General features: G+C 37.2%; 1 protein-coding gene across 2 annotated transcripts; it reads left to right on the top strand.

Moving 5' to 3' along the window:
- The first annotated feature begins 64 nt into the window (after window positions 1-64).
- On the top strand, window positions 65-17775 carry LOC110054173 (tyrosine-protein kinase Fer-like). Of its 2 annotated transcripts, XM_020760509.2 has the most exons (15): window positions 320-433; window positions 1528-1565; window positions 1803-2269; window positions 2699-2836; window positions 3388-3510; window positions 4211-4265; window positions 4349-4419; window positions 5143-5221; window positions 5933-6028; window positions 6188-6403; window positions 10820-11014; window positions 12831-13215; window positions 14133-14360; window positions 14797-14960; window positions 15643-17775. In XM_020760509.2, the coding sequence occupies exons 2-15, from the start codon at window positions 1530-1532 to the stop codon at window positions 15805-15807; spliced, it is 2418 nt and encodes an 805-aa protein (XP_020616168.1). In that variant the 5' UTR covers window positions 320-433; window positions 1528-1529; the 3' UTR covers window positions 15808-17775. The 2 variants fall into 2 exon arrangements, with proteins under 2 accessions (XP_020616167.1, XP_020616168.1); XM_020760508.2 differs by lacking the exon at window positions 1528-1565 and having other exon boundaries at window positions 65-433.
- Window positions 17776-20962: the final 3187 nt, after the last annotated feature.

Genomic DNA, 20962 nt, shown 5'->3' on the forward strand with positions numbered 1-20962 from the left:
ACAGTTAGTGGGAAAACTCCGAGAAAATGCTGGACCGTGAAGGCGCGGCTACTAATCATCCCACAATGCCTTGCAATATTCAGCAAAGGCGGAAGCCTCGCGTGAAAATTGCTTCGGAAATAACATACCGTGCAGGATGTGGTGATTGTGTTTTCTATCAAATACTACCGCTCTCTCGGGCGTTGCTGGCCAGTTTTAAAGCATGAATTTTGAAAGTCAGCATCTACGATTCTCAGTAGATTTATTCTCCAAAGCTGGACATGAAGCAATCGTGGCTCACATCGAAGGCGAGCTAAAACATCTGGAACATGCCAGAGAGTATCTTGTCAAAAGGGCGAAAGTGGAACTTGATTATGCTTCAGCGCTTGGAAGAATAAACACCGCTGCTTGTAAGGTTATCAACGACAATGACAAAGAGAGCCCGATTAGAAAGGTAAGTATTTTGAATTTAAGTTATATTTCGGTTATGTCTGTGTTCTTGTTAAGTTTATGTGAGGAATTCGGTATGGAGAGAATTGACTTGGCGACTTCGTCGGAAGCTTTTAACAGAAAGAGGACGTGAAAATTTGCGACCCTTTCTTTTGTGTTAGAAATTTGTGTGCTTGGATATTTTGTCTCTGTGATCGTTGTAAGGCAGTTAATCTTAGCTTTGTGATTAATCACGTTTATTTGTGTCGACACAAATTCTCACATTTCTCGAGTCAAAATGCTAAAATATGCTGCGTAAACAGTGTAAGGTATAAGGAACTTTTAAGCTAAACAAGAAACTCAACTTTCCTTTTCGAAGTACATGTAAGCTCACTTACGATCGAGGACGTCTTTTTGTCTTTGAGGAATTTGTATTAAAATGTCTATATCTATAAGCCATGGACAACTGTTTGTCATAAATTCTTCCTCAGCCGGGAAGTACATGGAATGTAGGAAATTTGATCGGTGAATAAAAATTACATTTAAAAATATCAATTTTTGAGAATGGTATTTTGAGCCTGTATTTGTAGTGCAATATATTACTTCCTATATTGTACTTGTAGACATTTTTCCAGCCCCACTGTTAGTGGACACTTACTGATGAAAAATGAAAGACATAAGAAAATGCAATATTTATAAACAAATGAAAACGCTGTGAGCTTGTATAAAATCAACGTTGCATCGTCAGTTTTATTTTTTACCCTATGGAGAAATCGTCCAGCTATCTGTTAGTATCGATAGAATATAAAAGATATAGCCTACATACAAATCATCCTTGGCTTGATATGTCGACTGTATTTCATTGTAAACCTTGTGAGTATATGCTGTGTAATTCTATATGCTATCTTTTTTATTTTAATCATTTTTTAATGTACACCTGTCTCACTTAGGCTGAAATTTTGCTTTTGACACATGTTGCATCTATTTATGATCTTGGTAGTTTTATTAACAATTAATAAAACTACCAAGGGACAATTATTGTCGCTTGCCTGATGTATATCTATAACACTAATATCCTGAGGTAATGCGCAGAGTGCTTTTCCAATTGCATACTCATAGGAATGAATTGGAGAGACCCGCAAGTCACAGTCTTTCAGGTAAAAGATAATAAGAAAGTCAGTATGAAACTCTCCTGACCATCAATTTTTGCTGTCAAAATTGTAAATACAAGTAATAAAATGTAGCTTACAATAATTGTTATGTAAACAAGGGATACATGTACTTTGAAATTCACCTTTTCATGGGTCATCCAAGTCACATAATGATTTTTTAAAAATAATTTTAATTAGGAAACTAACACATTTTATTGAACAGTATATGCGTTTTTCTTCCAGGCATGGTGTACATATATCTTTGAAAGTGAAAGCAAGGCAAAACTGATTACAGAATTCAGCAACCTCTTGAATTCTACTACAGTAAAAAGACTTGACCAGCTCATAGAGGACAAAAGAAACTTATTAAAAAAGTACAAGAATGAGAAATTTAGAACGGAGAGCAGCTACAAACAAGAATGTGATGAAATTGACAGACTAAGGAAAACATACCAAGAAAATGCCAAAGACTCTGAGACAGGGAAAAGAAAATATGAAGAAGTTCTTTCGAAGGACAAATTTAACAATAAGGACTGGGAACGATCTAAAGATCGATATGTGAGATCGACTCTCAAACTACATCAGAATCATAATGATTATGTACTGGCTCTGAAATCAGGAAACTGTCATCAAGGATTTTACAATGATATTCTTGTTCCAACAATGTTGAATTCTTTGCAATACTTACAAGAGGAATACATTTCCCAATGGTAAGTGTTTTGGATTCTAGCCGAACTTGTGTCATACTTGTCAAAAAGAATCCAGAATGAACTCGCTGTGGACTGATCGCCTTGATAAATATATAATTGTACACATTGTATGAAAGAAGTAAAACACAGTTTCTGTGCTTCTATCCAGTTACAGAAACACCAGTGAAGGTATGTGAGAATTGGAAATGCTGTGAAACATTAGTGCAATACTAGGCAAGTTCTAGAGCTTTTCCAGGTTCTCCCAAACTTTCACTTGAATGTGTTTCTAGATGGAAATATTCAGCAATTGTTTTCTAGATTTCATTTAAAGAAACATAAAACAGATTGAAAAACATAAATGTATGTTTTCAAAGAGATGGTGTTCCTTATATTAAAAAACTTTTCTCTTATAATATTTAAATGAGGTAGTCTTAATGTGTTGTGTTGTAGGAAGGATCTTCTCCAGGATGCAGTAAATCTTACAAACTGTTGCCGTGAGGAGTATTTGACATCAAGCCAAGCAGTACAAGCTAGTGTTGATGAAGTAAAAAAGGATAAAGAATATGCCTCCTTTATCACCAGGCACAAGTACATAAAGACATTATTATTTTTTAACATTAAGAAATACTTATTAACACTTATTAACATCCATGTAGAACATGGTCATGCACATGCCGCTCTTGAAAGAGAGAATGTGACTCTGCCTTTTTTTTCTTTTAAGCACATTTAACACTCTCTGTATGTTATGGTGTATATTAAGCCTTTTTAGTCCACTAGAAACAATGATAAATTACTCTTACAACTCACTCATGTTTTCTATAAGAACCACTCAATTTGGTTGCACTTGTTGGCTATTCACTTATTTTAAACAGTTTGTAGAAAACTTAGGTTGGCAGTTAAATTATTACTAGAGTAATTATTTGCCTGTGGCAACTGGTGAATCTTTCAGTTTGATGCTACAGTTGTGTTCGTGACTAGTTATCCATTGCAACATACATGTTTGCCATTGTATTATAGGATTTTGCAAAATTTAGCTGTTGCAAAAATGTCTTTAAGGTACCATAGTACATTTTACTTAATAGGTGACTGATGAAATGTACAGATTTTAACCAATTCTCACTTTTAAATTTTGTTTTCAGGCAAAACCAGGCACCAGCTTACCCATTTGTGTTCGATTCAGCTCTCATTGAACTGACATCTTCAGGAGTTATTGCTAATGAACTGCTTGTCAATGATTTGACATTAGAAAAACTTCAACACAAGTAAGTACCTTGTGTGATTAGTTTTTGCTCTTCTTCTGATTTTGAAATATTTCATAAAGAAAAGATGGCTTCAAGATCAAATCATGTACATGGTGAATGTTGTATTATTATGATATATTTTTTTTATGTGATAATGTGTTAATTAGTGCACTTATAGTTGCTCAAAAGACTGGGCTTGCTGGGTTTAATTTTGCAATGGTTTATTATTAGGGGGTGGGGATGGCGTGGGTATGTGGCAAGGACGGGCAGTGATATACATGTACATTTTGGATACTGTGTCTGTGTACTGTGTACACAGTAGTACATGAAAGTTTGATCTTTCTTCAAAGGTTACATGTGTAACTAAACTTATGGACAATTAAGAGCTCATTTTAAGTGGGCTTATTTTGACATTTTTGCTGGTGGTGACGTGGAGCTGGCTTATTTTCAGGGGGGGATATAACTGCAGAATTTTATCATATCGGAATTTAGTAGTTTGTTACTTGTAATATTTGACATGTGGGGAAAACTGAAATGGGTTAGATGTTTGCATATCAGACTTTTTTTTCTGACTATGAATTCTTGAATGGCCTTGTAGTCAGATGTCTAGAGTAAATGCATTGGGCTAAGGAAGTTGCCCATGTTTACTCTTCAAAAAGGAACTTTAGAAAGAAAAAGGGTGTTGGTCAACAGTTATACTATTTGTCTTATTTGTCTTTAGGAGAGCACTGCTCAGTAATGAACTTGAAAATGTGGAACAACAACTGGAGGCTAAAGTAAGTTAATTTTTGAATTAATAATAATTATTATTGTGGTCAGTGCATTTTTAATTGACTGGATTTTACTCTTGATGTTATAGAAAGCAGAACTGGAACAGGAAACCAACAAGCTCCAGGCTGAAAAGACTGGGGGCAGCAATGAACACTTAAGGTGCGAAGTTGGTTATTTTGCGATAATCTCAAGCTGCTTGCTAATTTGCACTTGCAGACCTTTCATGTTACATGTGTTCAGTTAGTTGAACAGTGTTGTGCAAAAACAGGATTGGCATAAAAAAGCAACCAAACATCTGCAAGAAGCTATCTCATGTAATTGAGTTAAGTTCGAAAATACGTAACACTGTTACACCCCTTCATATGTTCAACATGTACTGTCACTGTGGTAAGTCAATGTCATATTATTTTATCAGTTCAAGTGCTAACTTTGTAATTCTTAGTTATGACAATTAAACTTCCTTGTGTCCGGACAGTTTGTTGTGCTGTATTCGAAAGTAGGACTATAGGAGATATTTTGAAAGGAAAGAAAAGAACCCTATTGTCTACAGTTGGTTTTCATGTTGGGTCCTATACATCAAATACAAAATAACCCTTGTCAGCAATTACAATGTAGATAGACCTGCAGTGTGCACATAAGGTTGAAGTCACCTAGCCTTTGCACACATTGTGCCCTCTTAAAGAATTGCTGACCCAACTGTCAAGGAGTAACATTCTAATTTGGAAATGTTGGTTCTTGAGGAAAACCAGGCAACTTGGTTGCAAGAAAACCCTCTTCTACAAGGAGGGAAGTAACGACAAATAAATTTAATCCAGATCACACATAAAATGTTTACTCAACTTTATGTATCACAATCTAACTTTCTTTTTACTTAACTTTTAGCATCATTCAAAAAGAGCAGACTGTCGCAGTTCTCAGTTGGCATGTGGATGACCTGAAGTGCAGTCAAACAAAACTGCAGGTACTTAAATGAACTATCAAGATACAAATTCTTCTGACCAGTCATCAAATATCTCTAATCTTCTAGTTTGGAACTATCTGATTTCATCATAGAGCAAGTTTTCTTTGTACATGTATAGGGTAATAACAGGTGTAGATTAGTTGGTATCTAGACCTACCCTAGGGGTGTGGCCCATACTGCCAAAGCTTGACCAGTCTAGGTCTGTAGCCTCAAGCAACTTGGGAGAACCACTATTCCCATCACTACCTATCCCCAGTGTTTTGCCAGGTTGCTATAACAGTTCCCTGGTAGCCCTACAGTACTGGCAAATTGTCCTGGGTGTTTAACAGCACTGCAAGAGAAGTGCTCTGTCAAAAAAGCCAGCCAGTGCTAAAACCCAGACTGCTCAATCAATTGAGTCAGTGCTCCATCCTTTTTAGGGAACCAAACAAAATATTTGTTAAATTCTCCTTAACGAGCTGTTCACTTGAGTTCATGACATACTTTGTAGTTCTGCTCATATTCTTTACTTGGCTATTCTCCCCACCAGCCACTCAGGGAAAATGTTGCCTCTTTGTTTGTAATAGTTGACAATCTAAGGAGAGACCAAAGCCTTCAATCAGTGACCCTGCATGGTATGAAGCAGAAGTGTAAAGTGTGATTTATCAAGATAGTGTTTGTTTCCTAATTGGAGCTTTTGGTTTCATCGTTACTGTTGTTGTTACATTTCAGAAAATGTGTACCATGATCGGATCTGCTCTGGACAAACTTGGTAATTCTCAACCTTCAAAGTTTGCAGACCTTTCTGCTCCAGGATCACCATCAGGGGTGAGCGGATTTGAAGTTGTGTTTCGTATTTCGTAATAGTACCTCAATTGTCAGGCATTATAAAACTTGGAAATATAGTAAACAATATAAACAATATCGAGAACAGCCTTCCTAAAACAACAACAGTCAACATGTATTTTTGTGGGTTGCTTCCTGCAGGAATTTGGTCAGTCAACACCTGAGATCAGAAAAAGCAATCGAAAAATACCAACACTTTTTAAGAAAAGAAAGACGGAGAGAGAGAATTCTTCAAGCAACTGTGATTCCAAACCTCGACGATACGTGGCGTCATCCAATGAAGAGAGAGTGAATGGAACTTCAAATATTGAAGACTCCGAAGATAGTGAGGATGAAGTCGCAGGAGAATACCTCGAGGTAAAAAAGAAAATGCATTTGTTATTGCTGGAGTTTTTAAAACACGAAATGGCAAAATGACGAAATGTTACTACGGATAACCTAAATGGCACTCCGGTTAGCTTGAATATCACTGACTTGAAGAAGCTCTCAATAATTGTATGGGTTAACCGTATCATACATTTTGTTATTTCTTTATTTCACCATTTCGTGTTTTAACACTTGCTACGATGTCGTATTCAGGAGCTGTCATGAGAGTTTTTTGACCGAGGCATACCTCTTGAAACCGCTGGCAAGCGCAGGAGAAATTGCAGTAGCCAAATCACGTGGTTGATTTATTTGGCTTCTGATTGGCCAAAAAATCTTTCTTTGACTGGTTGCAGCACGTCTGACAAGTTGATGTTGGTCAAAATCGAAAAAGCAAAACAGCAGCAAGAACTTGATACATATAAAATCAAAGGCTCCTGTGAGCAGCTCATGGATGAACGTTTCCTTTTGCCTCTGTTTCAAAACGAGTCTTCGTGCGAAAGCTTTCATGTAAAAATGAGTTAATGAACCTGTAGGCGACAGTCATATGAATGGTTTTGTACTTAGACTTGTTTTGACAGAGGCAAAAGGCAACTTGGAAATGGCCTATTGGATGAATGTAGAAAACATAGTTGAATATAAAGAGAAGAGGAATTGATCATTGTAGAGTTGTTCTTGGTACTGCAGTGGAAAACAGGAAAAGAAACATCAGTTGGTCAAATGTGATGGATAGGTTTTGATGTCCAAATATGGTTGTTTATTGACACTCTTTAGGTGGTTGAATTCATTCTCTGGTAAAATTGTTTTATAATAAACAATTATTTATTACATGTTTGAAATAGATCTCAACAGCTAGAGCACAACAGCAAAAATCAAGTTTAACACTGCTTTTATTAGGAACATTTCCTTTCTTTTTAAGTCCACTGAAATACTGACTACCATAATGTAGCACATAAAAGCTAAGAGGAGACATTGTAGCCAACAGTCTCCTTTACATGTACATGCAGATCAGATTATACATTTTTTTGGCTGAGTTATAAATAACATAATCTTAACAGCAGCAGGACCCACATGTAATAGAAGTACAGCATGATAACAACCATTTTAAGTATTGAATGAAAATTCAACAGGTATAAGCTGAAACAGTTAGGATAGCTTATACTATAATAAACATTGCAAGATTTGTATTTCATTAATAGAGAGAGAGATTAACATATTCTATTTTTGTGTTCCTTTATGACGCAGTCTAGTATTTTCCTTTAATTGTAGACCTAATATAAACAACTGATGTTTCTCTACATGTATATGTTCATGTATATGAACATGATATGGAGCTGCTAATTTTAAGTTGAAGTGGTATTTCTGTATTCCACTGTAAAGCTGTAGGTTCTGAGTTAAGTTTTGACACATGTAGTGACATAAGGCGGATTTCACTTGTCAACATTCTTAACTTTAAGAAACCCACTTGAACAAAGTTCCAAAGTGTTTCCGACTCTGTAATTACACTGTAAATCCACAAATTAGCACCCCACCCTCCTTGATTAAGCGCCCCCCTCGAATAAGCGCCCCCTCGTCTTCTCCTAAATTTGAAATAAGCGCCCCAGGCACTAATTCGAGGATTTACGGCGTGCAGTTTGGAGAGCCATTTTATGTGCTTGTAGCCAATGTCTTTTGCAAAGAATGAGTTTCGACAGCTCAAGTGGCAGCTACATGTAACACAAGTGTTGAAAGCATCTTATTCTCTTCCTAAGTAGGAGTATTCCACATCCACCTGTAATTCTCAGATTAATTCCATGGCAGAAGTCTTAAGGGTGACTTGTGTTGTTAAAGCCGGTTTCTATGAGGTCTTCTGCTATTATTTTTGGCAGTTGATAAACATTTATAGCATCAGCAATGTTGTTAATATTAATATTTGCTTACTATCACTTGCATATTATAGTATACTGTAGTTGTCACCACAGTGTTCATCTGGGTTATTTGCATATGCACAATAGTACAACTTGCTTCACCTGCAATACGCAATAGAGATAATAGTCCCATATTTTAAAAGGGTATAAAAATGAATGCAGAAAAATTATACATGTATATCTTTAATTTGCTGCCCTTTCCCCTCCCCGTACCCAACCCCAATAAAAACAGGCTACTTACCTAAATGTGGCATCCAAGTGATATTTCTTGCTTTTCTGGAAAGGGTTTAAGAAAGAAAATGCCAGTTATAAATGGCATGCTTTCCTTCAAGAAACATCGGAGCTAAAATAATTCCTTTAACCTGAAAAATGTATTCTTATATACAGCATCTCCAAATTATGGTAGAGTTACATGTAATTTTGAAACTCTATGAGGACTAGGAATTTAGGAACATAAAAAGCACAGGAAATTCAAACCATTCTTTGGTTCTGCAAATAAATGTTCTGACTGTTTTCTATATGTGATTCAAATAGTTGCTTGATACATTTAGATACTTTTTTGGAATGTAAAGTTTCATCTTCAGCTAAATTAATTATAATGATCTCAAATGATATACACAGTGAATTTCTTTTTAACAAATATTCAAACAGCTTTCATGGAAATTTATATATATGGGCTGATGATCACCTACTGGTTGTGCACATAATTTGTGGTACATGATCTATCTGTGTATGGTAATCAGTAGTATACTGGTTCATCAACTGAGTGTATCCTTTGTCTGTTATGAGATATTTCATTACAGCCTTTTGTTCTGTATTTGCCTCCATTAGATCAATATTGAAATCCCCAAGCAGTACAGTTGGAATTGTAGGTTCTATTAATATTGAGTAGTGAAGATGAGTAAGAGCATGAATTAACTGAGAAATTGTAATTTTACAATGTAGTTTTCGAGCGATAGATTCCAATGACATGAATATTTGGAATTGGTTGGGTTAAAACCATTAATTTCTAAATTATTTAAGTTACATCTGTATGGAATTTGGTACAATTCAAAACATTAAAAGGTACACAGCAGTTCCATAGCAAGTTCTTATGTTAGACTGACTAAAGTCTTAGTCATTTCTGTAAAGTGTAAATTCACGAAGCTGATATGTATCATCTCTATCCGACAAGCAATGTTTTGATTCAACAAAAATGTTGACATCAGCTTTTTGAATGTTGTAATCACTTCGCACATCATCTATGTTGAGGTGAAGCCAGAGGTGGAGAGATCCAACATTCTGAAACAAGATTGTTGTCGGTCTGTAACACTGCCAAAGGCACAAGGCTTGCTTGTGTTCTTAGTCTGCTCATTTTACTTTTAACTTTCTCACTAATCTTTACTGTGAACTCGACGTAAGCTTCTTCAAAGCTACACGAGGCTGAATATATACACGAGAGACATGTTATCAGCATTTAATTTCCAGTACAAACTACATCCATAGTACTGATCGATAGTATAAATCGCCGACAGACAGAAATCAACTCTGTAAAGACAAAATGGCGAACGTCAGCTCTTTTGTGTATAGAAAACCGAGCAGTTTCCGAACGAAAGAATCTAATATTACAAGTACGCAAAAGTGCTCTTATAGACATAGTTTTCAAGGAAAAAAACGATACAACAAGAAGGCTTACCTTAGCTTCCAGATAACACGGCATTCATTTCATTCATCCTCCGGGTGACATTAAGACATTTTTAAACGATCCGTCGATTTGTCCACGGACCACGGCCGATAGACATTGTAGCTTTCAAGATTCCGATGCAAGGATCGTCGCTTACAGGATTTCATTGTCGATTTGTCGTAGCAAGTGTTCCTTAGCGTAAAAACTTTCCATTTTTCAACCCACGAAGGAATCCCTGTTTACAGATCGAACAAAAAACCATCTTCGACCTCCGTGCCGTGTTATGGCATGTTGTTGGACAAAAATTTACGCCTTTGTAGCACTCCCATAAAACCGGTCAAACATATGCCCAGAAGTCCTCGAGACAAAAACAATACTTAGCAAGGGAGGTAGGAAGAAAATGTTTAATCCGGATTTGATGAATAAATTAATCAGAATCGAGTGAGTGAGTGAGTGCCATTGGACTGCCTACTAAGCTCATGGATGACGTAAATTACGTCATCCATGAGCAAAAACCAGAAATAAAACAACAACAACAACAAACAAGAAACATCTCAGACAAACAACAAACTAACATTCAAACAAATAGCTAAACAAACAAGCACACGATTTAAACAATTCTCCCGAAACCCATAGAGTGGTATTACGATTATAGGATACCTCGATTTTTTCTTAATTCCTGATTATTCGAAGAAATTCCTGCTCCCTTGGTAAAGAAAGTTAAGATAAACGTACCTTTGCTTTATCGAACCTTCTGAATTTTCGAACAAAAATCCGTTGTCCTAGGTGGTTCAAAAAATTCCACTGTATTGTTTTTAACACCTTTTTATTTTTTTCCAGCCGAATGATGAGATTGCCCTTGAGGAAGAGCCGTGGTTTCATGGCACGATTGATCGTAAAGAGATAGCTACCCTACTGAAGAAAGACGGAGATTATCTAGTGAGAGAAAGCTCATCAAAACCCGGACAGTTTGTTCTGTCAACTCGGAGCACCGTGGACGGCAGCCAGAAGCATTTTATCATTCAATCAGAGGATGTGAGTACCACTTAAGCTTTGCCATCAAACACTTTATGCTTGTCTCATCATAAAGCAAAAATAAACTTCACTGTTTGAAATTTGATTTCATTCCCCGTTTGAAACCTCCACTTTTTATAGTGAGACGTTTGGCATTTATACTTGGCCTCCATACGTGTCTCATTAGCAACCAGCACTTGAAGGCCGTATAATCATGAGCCTTGCGTGAAACGAAATCCGTTTGGCCAAGTGCTGACCATTATTTCTCCTCACGTTTCTTTACCTACCAGAAGATTCTTTCGTAGAGCGAGAAATGAACGTAAACGGGGAAAAAATTGCGACATGCTTTATTTACTTGCTTTAAGATAATTCCATCGAAATAGAACTCACAATAGATTTTCTTTCAATGTTTGCCTGTTGGCTGCTTATATCGAGAGAACTTAAAATTTGAAACAAAAAAGGGGGGTCCCCACATTCGATTAGGAGCAGGAGGACCTTCAATAAACTCCATAATTCGTGAAATTATCTACTTTCAGAAACCTTTATATTTGAACAGAAGCATATCACCTTGCTTCTGATTTGAACCATTCACCTTACGCATTAAGAGAGCAGAAAAATAGAGAAAAAGTTAAGCGAGAAATACAACAATGGATGTATTGCATAAATGTTAAGGAGCAATTTGATGTACTTTTCATGATAAGGGCACTCGTATTTAGTTGCCAGGGATACAATATGTTCTAGGCACGCAGTGTTCTGGAGCCACATATTATCTTTTACAAGTGCTAGCTATGCTCTCATTTTCCGTGATAGTTTTTTACTCTGCAATAGAAATTGGTCCATATTCACTGTATAGAAATAAGGTGATCTCTGCATTCAAACTAAATAAAAAAATCGTTAGGTCCCGGTACTCGTTTCCGAGAAAAACACGATGATTTGCCTCTCCCAAGCCAAGAGCCACCATTTTGTACATGTTGTGTATGTGCACGCGCTCGTGAGCGCGCTAATGACGCGAAAATCGTGCGCAGTAGGGATGCGCAATGCAATTCTGAGGAATCACCTTAATTTAATTTCAAAGCGCACAACACTTAAGGTGGCTACATAGGATAATCAGTTATGGCGTTGCGCGCACAAGTGTTATGTTTTGAATGATGTTTTTGCACTCGCTTTGACACCCAGTCCTTTCAAACTTATTACATGTAATAACGAATGATTAAATAGTGTTTTGCTATCATCTCTGTTAAAATTTTGGGCTTAAGTTTTGAATTATAAATGCCCAAGCAAATGTGTTTTTACTGTTTGTGTGGCTTTATTTGTGATTTTCTTGAATTTTCTTCAGTGAAATCTTCTAAAACTTTTACAACACATCGCTTCCAGCGGGATACGAATTTTAAACACGAAAAAAGAAGGGTTTGTAAAGGCAGGTTTTTTCGATTTTTTCAAATTTTTGTCTTTTACCGCTGCAAAAAATCTGGTCTTATAGATTTCCCTGAAAAACGAGCTCCGACTAAAGTAAAATATTTACTACCAATCTGCCAAATTTTACGGAATTTCACCGAAGGAAACGCGAGAAAATTCACTGTCAGTTTTGCTTTTTGTGCTCATTTTGACGTCAGAAAATATCCAAAAACACTGACGTTTTCCTTCAAGCGCACGCAGATTACTTGAGCTTTCATCCTCAGCGCGCGTGCGATCGTAAAACTATAGGGAGCCGTCTTAAGTCCGGCGCTGTTTTCGTGGTGTCGAGGCACGCCTCGTGATTCGCTCGCGACCAATGATAAGAGAAGAATCTGTGGTACAGGTGCCCCATTAATTTATTCAAACTCTCATTCGTTACCAGGGCTTAGTACGGTTTGAAGACCAGGGCTTTCCCAGTATACGAGAACTGCTCGATTACCACGTAAAAAACAAAGTTCATGTGACAAAGAAGTCAAAGACCGTCTTGGTAAACGCCGTGGAAAAACCTGGAAAAGACAAATGGGAAATGTGCAGAGACGACATTGTCCTACAGGAGAAGAAACTTGGTTCAGGTCATTTTGGAGATGTGATGAAAGGAATTCTAAAACCTTCTAACACTCCTGTCGCTGTTAAATCCTGCAAGGGAAATGTTACGCAAACGGTGAAGCAGAAGTTTCTGTCGGAAGCAGAGATCTTGAAGCAGTATGATCATCCTAATATAGTCAGACTGATAGGAGTGTGTGCTGACCGAGAGCCTGTTTATATAGGTACGTCGGGGTCTGATCTCATGAATATGATACCCATCGTATTCTGTTGTACATCTACGAATGACGGTTACATTGCACGTTTGTTAGTCGCTCACGAGCGTGTTACTCTGTAAATGAAAGCTATCTACACTGTATATGTCACAATGTTAAAAAGTTGTAAAAAACAGTTTCTTACTGCTGCTCTCTACAGTGGCTAATGAAACAAATAACCCACCGAAATCTACAAATCTGAGAATTTTCTCGATAAAAATCCAAGTTGACCGAGCAGGAGTCGAAGGTACAGCTGAGCCTTAGGAGACTGGTTGCGAGCGAGGCCATTTATATATGCACCTTTTTTTGAGAAGATGATTTTTCTGTCCGTGACACTGGCATACTCGGAAAAAGAAATCCGAGTTCCTCAGGCAGGAGTCGAAACTAAGACTTTCTGGTTACTAGTCCCTCAGATGCTCTGCCACTGAGCCGCAAGAGACTTGTGGGAACTAAGGCCATCAAACTGGATTCATGTCACCAACGTCCTGCATTATGTTAGTAGGCTTACACACTTTCATTGCCTGTTAACATAGAGCGGTTTTCAATTGAGTGTCGTAAAACCAAAACCAAAGTAGTCACTCTAGCCAATCACAGAGGACGCAGACAGTACAGTGAACCAATCAAAAACCCGAAGCAATTACATGTAGCTGACGCAAAGCGCGGGAAAACGCATGCGAACGAGTCACGATTGGTTTTGGTTTTACTTCTGATTGGATGAAAATGTGGCGCGAGTTTTGTAAGTCAATCGTGTAGCGTGGTAAATGCAAAACCAATTACTTTTCGACACTCAACTGAAAAGCGCTCTGTTGCCAACCAACTACAATTTTTTTTGCTTTCCATCGAACAGAATTCGTATGTTAACATGGACTGTTGCTTTGTTCTTCCAGTCATGGAATTCATGGTCGGTGGAGACTTCCTGTCTTATCTTCGTAAAAATGGCGCTAAGCTGGACTCAAAGAAACTAGCAAAGTTTAGTGTCGATGCAGCAGCTGGTATGGAGTATCTGGAGAGCAAAAGTTGCATTCATCGAGATTTAGCAGCACGAAACTGCTTGATTGGTACAAAAGATATACTCAAGATCTCGGATTTTGGAATGTCTCGTGAAGTCGAAGAAGGTAACGTTCGATCACGTGCTTAGAGTGTCAGTCGATGTTAGATTCTCAATGTCACGAAGATAGTAAGTTAGTAGCATAAAGAAGGACAAATCGTTAACAGTCTCAGGGAATGGCTGAGGTGTATTTACAGACGATCATGAGCAATTTGATTTTTTTTTCCGCTGTAAACTATTATTGTATGTGGCCGTTTATTCATGTTGCTGCGCGCAAGTGAAAACTTGGTTTAGAAGTTGATAATGGTTTTGAGAGTGCATGATACCTGGACAACAACTTACAGTTGATGACTCTCTGAAACAGTCGTCCTAAGTTGTTAATACTGCACACTGACATCTAAACATTCCATCTGCAGTCGATGTTGATGGCATCAACAGCTATTTGACAATTTTTTACTCTGTGAAAATCGAGTTTCACGCGTCTTTTTTTTCTCTCTCAACAGTTTACGAAGCTTCAAATATGAAAGAGATCCCTGTAAAGTGGACTGCGCCCGAGGCTCTGTACTATTTCCAGTACACCACTCTGAGTGACATATGGAGCTTTGGAGTGTTGCTTTGGGAGACATTCTCTTATGGTAACACGCCCTATCCTGGCATGAATAACAAGGTGAGGACAACACGTGCCATGTATTCCTTTCTGTTGCACGAGAGAATTCATTTCAAATGCTAGGATTATCTTATAGGATGTGATAAAGTTTGTCTCAGATTTAATCAAAGATGTTATATGAACTACATAATTCGCCAGCACTTTTAGTGCTGATATTTGTATTTCAATATTTTTAATTTGTTCCAAATGTAGTTAGTATTTACCAACATTAGTTTATTTTCATTTCTCGTTTTTTAGCTCTTTCTTCAATAATATAAGCCCTCTCCAAATTCCTTATGGGCTTATTATAGTGTGTTGTTTATGTCAGTGAGGGCCTTCAGGCACATACCCCAGTTTGTCTTTCGTCCACTATCTTCGTGACGTTCATTTGGAAAAATTAGGCGGCGCTGTTCTCTGTTAAGTTGACTGAGAGACGGTCTACTGATTTTCGAGCATGCGCAGAGTGCTCATTTTCCAGAGTTAGAGCCCGCGTTCTTGTTACTGACCAAAAGAAAACTGAGCTCTGGGCACGAAATTGTTTTCTAAACAGAACGTTAATATTGGCCTTAGTAACTTTATTATATTCGGATTCGGTTCTTTTTACTATCAATTGATGTATTTCAAGTAAGCCTGAAGTCAGTTAAAGTCTCATTTTATTTTGCTAACGATTTCCGCTCACAAAACAATTTTTGTCTGTCTGCAGGAAACCCGTGAAAAGGTTGAGAATGGCTATCGCATGCCTGCACCGGCGGACACACCTCCGGCAGTGTATCAAATCATGAAAGATTGTTGGAATATTAACCCAGATGCAAGGCCACGCTTTTCTGAAATTCTAAGAAGATTGAAGCAAATCCAGGAAGTTCTCTAAAAGTGTGATTTTGTACCCTCTTTATGTTCGCCTCAATGTTGGAATTATTAGCATTTTTAGTTATTATGAAAATATGGTCATAGTCAACCCAAGCTACATTTAACAGGTTACAATATCGCGAAGAATTATTTTTGAGAAATGAAATTGTCAGATGCCAATACAAAATGCTTTTTTGAAGCATAGCAAATGTCCTCATTGTACATTTGGCATGTGTAGTCATTATAAATTTTAGTCTTCATACATTAGTAACTTTTGAGTGGCTCACAAGATGAACTTGTTAGGCCTCGTCAAATTCCTTGCGTTAATTATATAATATAAATAGAAAATAACTAACATATTATGTTTCTATCTTTAAATAAGATCATGTAAACACACGATGACTTTTAAAGAGCTGAAAAGTCTGTCTAAACCCTCTAATGCAGCTCATTTCAGGAGAGTGTTAGAACCGAATTTAAAACAGGTTTTAAATGCGTTTTAAACGCGTTCAGACTGTTTGTTTACCAGTGGTCGCGAATGTGAGTATTTTGTATGATAATTTAACTGCAAATTTCGATATGTACGGCTATTAAGATCAACCAGTATAGAGGGTTATATCGTTTTCAGTATTTATTTGGTTTAAGTCCTTGTTCGGTTGTTTTTAAACATTCAGTGTAAAATAACTTGTTTTTAATGTGTCCGCTCGAAATATGTCAACTTTATTCGTAGTCTTGTTAAGACAGCGTCCACACCACGCCGGAAGAATTTGAAAACGCAGTTTTGTTTCTACGGGCAGGCTTACGGTCCACACTCAATCCGCCACGAAAACGGAGCTTTTCGAAAACGCTCTTCAAACCGGAGAAATTTGAAAACGCCGGGTTTTCGTTTTCGTGTGGACGGAAAACATTTTGAAAACGGAGCTTTTCGAAAACGATGACGTCACGATAATCACGTGATATCCCTGACCGAGGTTTCCTCAAACACAAATCCAAAATGACCGGTGATTGTTGCGTTTTTAAATTCCTCCAGCGTAGTTTGGACGGAAAACATTTGATGCATTTTCAGAGCGAAACCTTCGTTTTCAGATTCCTCCGGCGTAATGTGGACGGGGGCCTAAAATCGTTACAAACACGTGCAGATGTTATAGGAAATCCGTATAATCACTGGAACTTTTCTAATGAAGTAAAAGGACAGAACGACAAGTAAATTAGAGTTATAATAATTAAGAAATAGAATTGAGGCGAATAAGGACGCAAACGTCTACTGAAAACATTTATTCTTGCTTGCAGATGTCATCATTTGCATTCAAATTGTGTTTAATAGAGTCAAATCACAATTCTGGTTTCCATAAAATGGAAAGAAGTGAAATCAGTTGTATTATAGAGAAACATAAGAAGAATATAAATTTTAGGAAATTGTATATTATTGATTTTATAAGTGATGAAATTTTGCTATTTTATTCATCAAATTCTACAGACATAGGTTAACTGTCGATGTTAATCTAGCTGGTAAATATCTCAAAGAAGGCCCGATTGGTTGAATCGTTGTTCAGTTTGCATTTTGAGTTTATTATATGTAGGTGACTCTGTTTCCAGCTACATTGTATACTGTTAGAAACTCGAACGTACTGAGCTGGAAACACGAACTTCTTTAGTACAGGCTACGAAATTCATCCGTAGAAATAGTCGTGTTTGAAGTGTGAAGTTTTATGTTTGAACTTTCTTTGAGTTTCAATGTGTGTAGTAGAGTGATTTCCCAAAACCCGTGATGTTGGTTGTAGACAATAAATTTAATTTATTGTTTCCTTCCGTTTGACCAATTTACATCTTCACTGCTCGCGGGTTGTGAGAAATCGTTCTATCCCAAGTCGATCTTTTCTGATTTTGTAACTGTCTTCATGGCCTGTCTTCACTACTGTTTTTCTCTTGCTTGCCTTGAGTTTTCCATGGCTCACTGATGTAAATAAAATGCTAAAGATGAAAGCTCGAAGAAGCTAGTGTTACTTTGTTAGCTCTGTACTGACTGACGGCTTGCTTCCAAACGTAGAACTCCTTACCCATTTGTTGTTACAGCATGATCGAACTGAAAGATAGGATAACATGCCTCTGACTGAAAAACTTCAAAAAACAAATTGAATACATCCATCTCCATGTAGTTCCCAGGATCAAGAACTGTCAAACGCTCAAATGCGAAAAAAAAAGGCCTAACGTCACTTACAGTTTTCTTGACCTCGAAGTTTGTTAGAGTTTAAAGAAAAAACGCGCAAGACTTCAAAAAAAAAAAAAGAAAAAGAAAAAGAAAACGTTACGAAAAAAGCTAAAAAAGAAGCAGTGGTAAATTAAATTACGAGCCGATATTAACAAGGTGGGAAAAACTTATTAAATTCTTTATGCATGCATATGCTGCGTTCAAAGCTTAACTTTTCAGTGGCTGTTAAGTGGAGGGCAAAAGCAATGGAATGTGAGCCCCGCTTGAGAGAAATCTGCGATTCTACCCAAAAAATTACATACTGATGACGCTGCACTCCCCTAAACAGGCCTACCTCGCTCTAATCTGAGAGGTACCTGGAAAGGAACGAGTTGGGTGAGATTCCGTAGGAAGCGTCATCGCTGTTCTCTGGTATTTTTTATAAAATTTTCAAGTTGATAGATTTTTTTAAAAATTTTTACAGCAATCAGATAATGAGTTACTTGTGTCAGAAATGCAAAAAAAAAAAAAAAAAAACGGGGATCACCCACTTCGTTTCGGAGATAAACCGTGTGATTTTGAAAAATTGGCGCACGTAATTTAGCATGGTCTACAGAGGTTTATAGTTAAAAATATCGAAGTTGAGTCCACGGAGACAAACGATCTTAATTATATTTTGTAGAAGTGGGTCTTGCGTAAATAATTACAAATGTTGCCAACGTTTTCACAAAACTTAACCCTTCAAGAGGCATTTGGAACCGCCGCACAGATAAACGAAGAGCTAAAATAACGGAATTCGATGGTACATTTTGCAAAAAAATTCAAACTTCTAATCGATAGATTTTCTTCATTTTTTCGCAAAACGTAGAAAATCGGTAGAGAAAATGATCCAAAAAGAAAAAAAAAACACTTAAAGGTCACCGAATGTCCAAGATCGTTAAAAGCAGGCAAAGCTAGAGCAATGGCCATCTGCCCTATCATGGTTCATTTCTGAATTTGCGTACGCAGTAATTGAGGATGCACAGAAATAATTAGCGCGAACGTCCTTAAAAGTCCATCGCACGACACGCCTCCCATTTTTGAGTTATTTTTTTGTAAAAAAAATACCTCTTAGTCGGCGCGTCGGGTATGTTATGGACGGGTCAATGGGTGAGTGAGTGAGTGAGTGAGTGAGTGAGAGATGTATGTATGTCACACCAATCAGATTGGATCTACTATGAACAGCCAATCAAATTTCTTGTTGTAAAGGTAAATGGTACGTGAGAAACACAAGGTAAGTATAAACACAAGGACTTTGGTAATTGAAAAATAAAGAGTGACGTGTATGTTGTCGGTTTGTGATTTTTAGTCCGGTTTGGAGGAGAGTGTGACGGTTACATACGTACATTGGGCTGTTTTAGAGTGCATAATTTTCAGTGAAATGGTGGCTAGTTATGAACGAGATGAGTCTTGAGTTTTGAAGCAGTTCATGAGTAGTAGGCAAATGCACGAGATATTTTTATTTTTAATTACAAAGGGTAACTTGATACTTTTGTTTTTCACAAGGAGTTAATTCAATTAGAGGTCACGAATCGTCGCTTTTAGTTCTTAGGACATGTTTTAGAGGAGACGAGACTATTTAGATTTGAAGCAGCTCTAACGTTTACAATAGTAAGTGCAGGTAACGATTGTTTTGTTCTTATTGCATGCAAATATGACGAGATATTTTTATTTTTTAGTTACAATGGGTAATTTGACTCTCTTGTTTTTCACAAGGTAGTAAATTCAATTAGAGCTGACGAATCGTCGCCACTTGTTCCCACGAGATGTTTACTATTTTTAGTTACAAATGGTAACTCGACACTTTTGTTTTTCGTATGGGAGTAAATTCAATTAGAGCTTACAAGTTATCGGCTATTGTTCCCAGGATATTAAACAAAAAAGAAGCTTTTCTTTCTAGAGTGTTTTTACGTCTCTGCAGTAGCAGTTTAATATTTTTATTTGATGAGCATTTTATGACATTCTTTTCAGTCCGATATTTTTAAAGGTAAAAAGTATGAAAACTGTTCAAATGTTCTTTGAAGACTGTGTGGCACCAAGTTAAAGTGCAATTTAATTAAATCAGACTTTCAACGTGTCAGAGAGGTCTTTTTCTCTTTCTTTAAATTTTCGGTGAAGTAGTGTTGTTGCGTTGTGTTGTGTAAAAAGAGTAAACTTACTACTCGTATAAAATGCGAAAAGTTCTCTTAACTTGAGTATTTTTGAGCAAAAATTCCTCTTGGGGGCTGGAAGGGCTCCCGAGGGGGTACTCCCAGAAAAATTGGTTGGGGGTGTGCGGCCCGCTTCCCAAAACCCTTACCCTATTTATGACCAAAATCTGCGATATTCCTTACCCTATTTATGACCTGACCAAAAATTCGAAACCCTATTTACGACCTGACCCTCAAATCAAAACCCTGTTTCAGAACTGCGTTATAATTAGCTCCGTAGTTCAAACCAATGTTAAATTACCGTAAACGTATAAATTTGTGAAGGGCTTTTGTTGATTTTCTTTTCGATAATGATGAAAAAGTGGCTTCTTCTTAAAGCATACCCATATCAAGGCTAGAGTGCAAAAACCGTACCCTATTTATGACCAAAATGGCCAAAATCAGCTAAAATCGATACCCTATTAATGACCAAAACGGCTGAAAAACCATACCCTTCGGGGCCGCACAGACCTATATAGCCCATATAAGGAAGTTCCCCCCCCCCCGGGGGGAAGGGCTACGTGATCGGTGAGTGAGGGAGTTATGCATGTGCGCGTGTCAGACCAATCACAGTGTGGGTTGTATCAAAGAACGAATAAAATTGCCTGTTAGAAAATAAGATGGTATCTACATTAATCTGGAGACGTGTCAGATTACTGTAGTTTGTTCAGTCAAACATTTTATGGCTTACTATTTAGTTATCTTACCATTACCGATGTAACATCTTATGTACATCATAAACTCCCAGTTTCTTTCTTGCTGTA

Source organism: Orbicella faveolata, unplaced genomic scaffold (assembly GCF_042242905.1).
Source record: "Orbicella faveolata isolate gen_17 unplaced genomic scaffold, um_ofav_v1 contig_1, whole genome shotgun sequence".
In the NCBI taxonomy this organism is placed as follows: domain Eukaryota; kingdom Metazoa; phylum Cnidaria; class Anthozoa; order Scleractinia; family Merulinidae; genus Orbicella; species Orbicella faveolata.

Excerpts from the sequence above, each read along its gene's own strand:
- LOC110054173 (XM_020760508.2), top strand. The coding sequence starts at position 203 with ATGAATTTTGAAAGTCAGCATCTACGATTCTCAGTAGATTTATTCTCC. Across the intron at positions 2,270-2,698 it reads GAGGAATACATTTCCCAATG|GAAGGATCTTCTCCAGGATG; the intron begins GTAAGTGTTTTG and ends GTTGTGTTGTAG. Across the intron at positions 6,404-10,819 it reads TCGCAGGAGAATACCTCGAG|CCGAATGATGAGATTGCCCT; the intron begins GTAAAAAAGAAA and ends ATTTTTTTCCAG.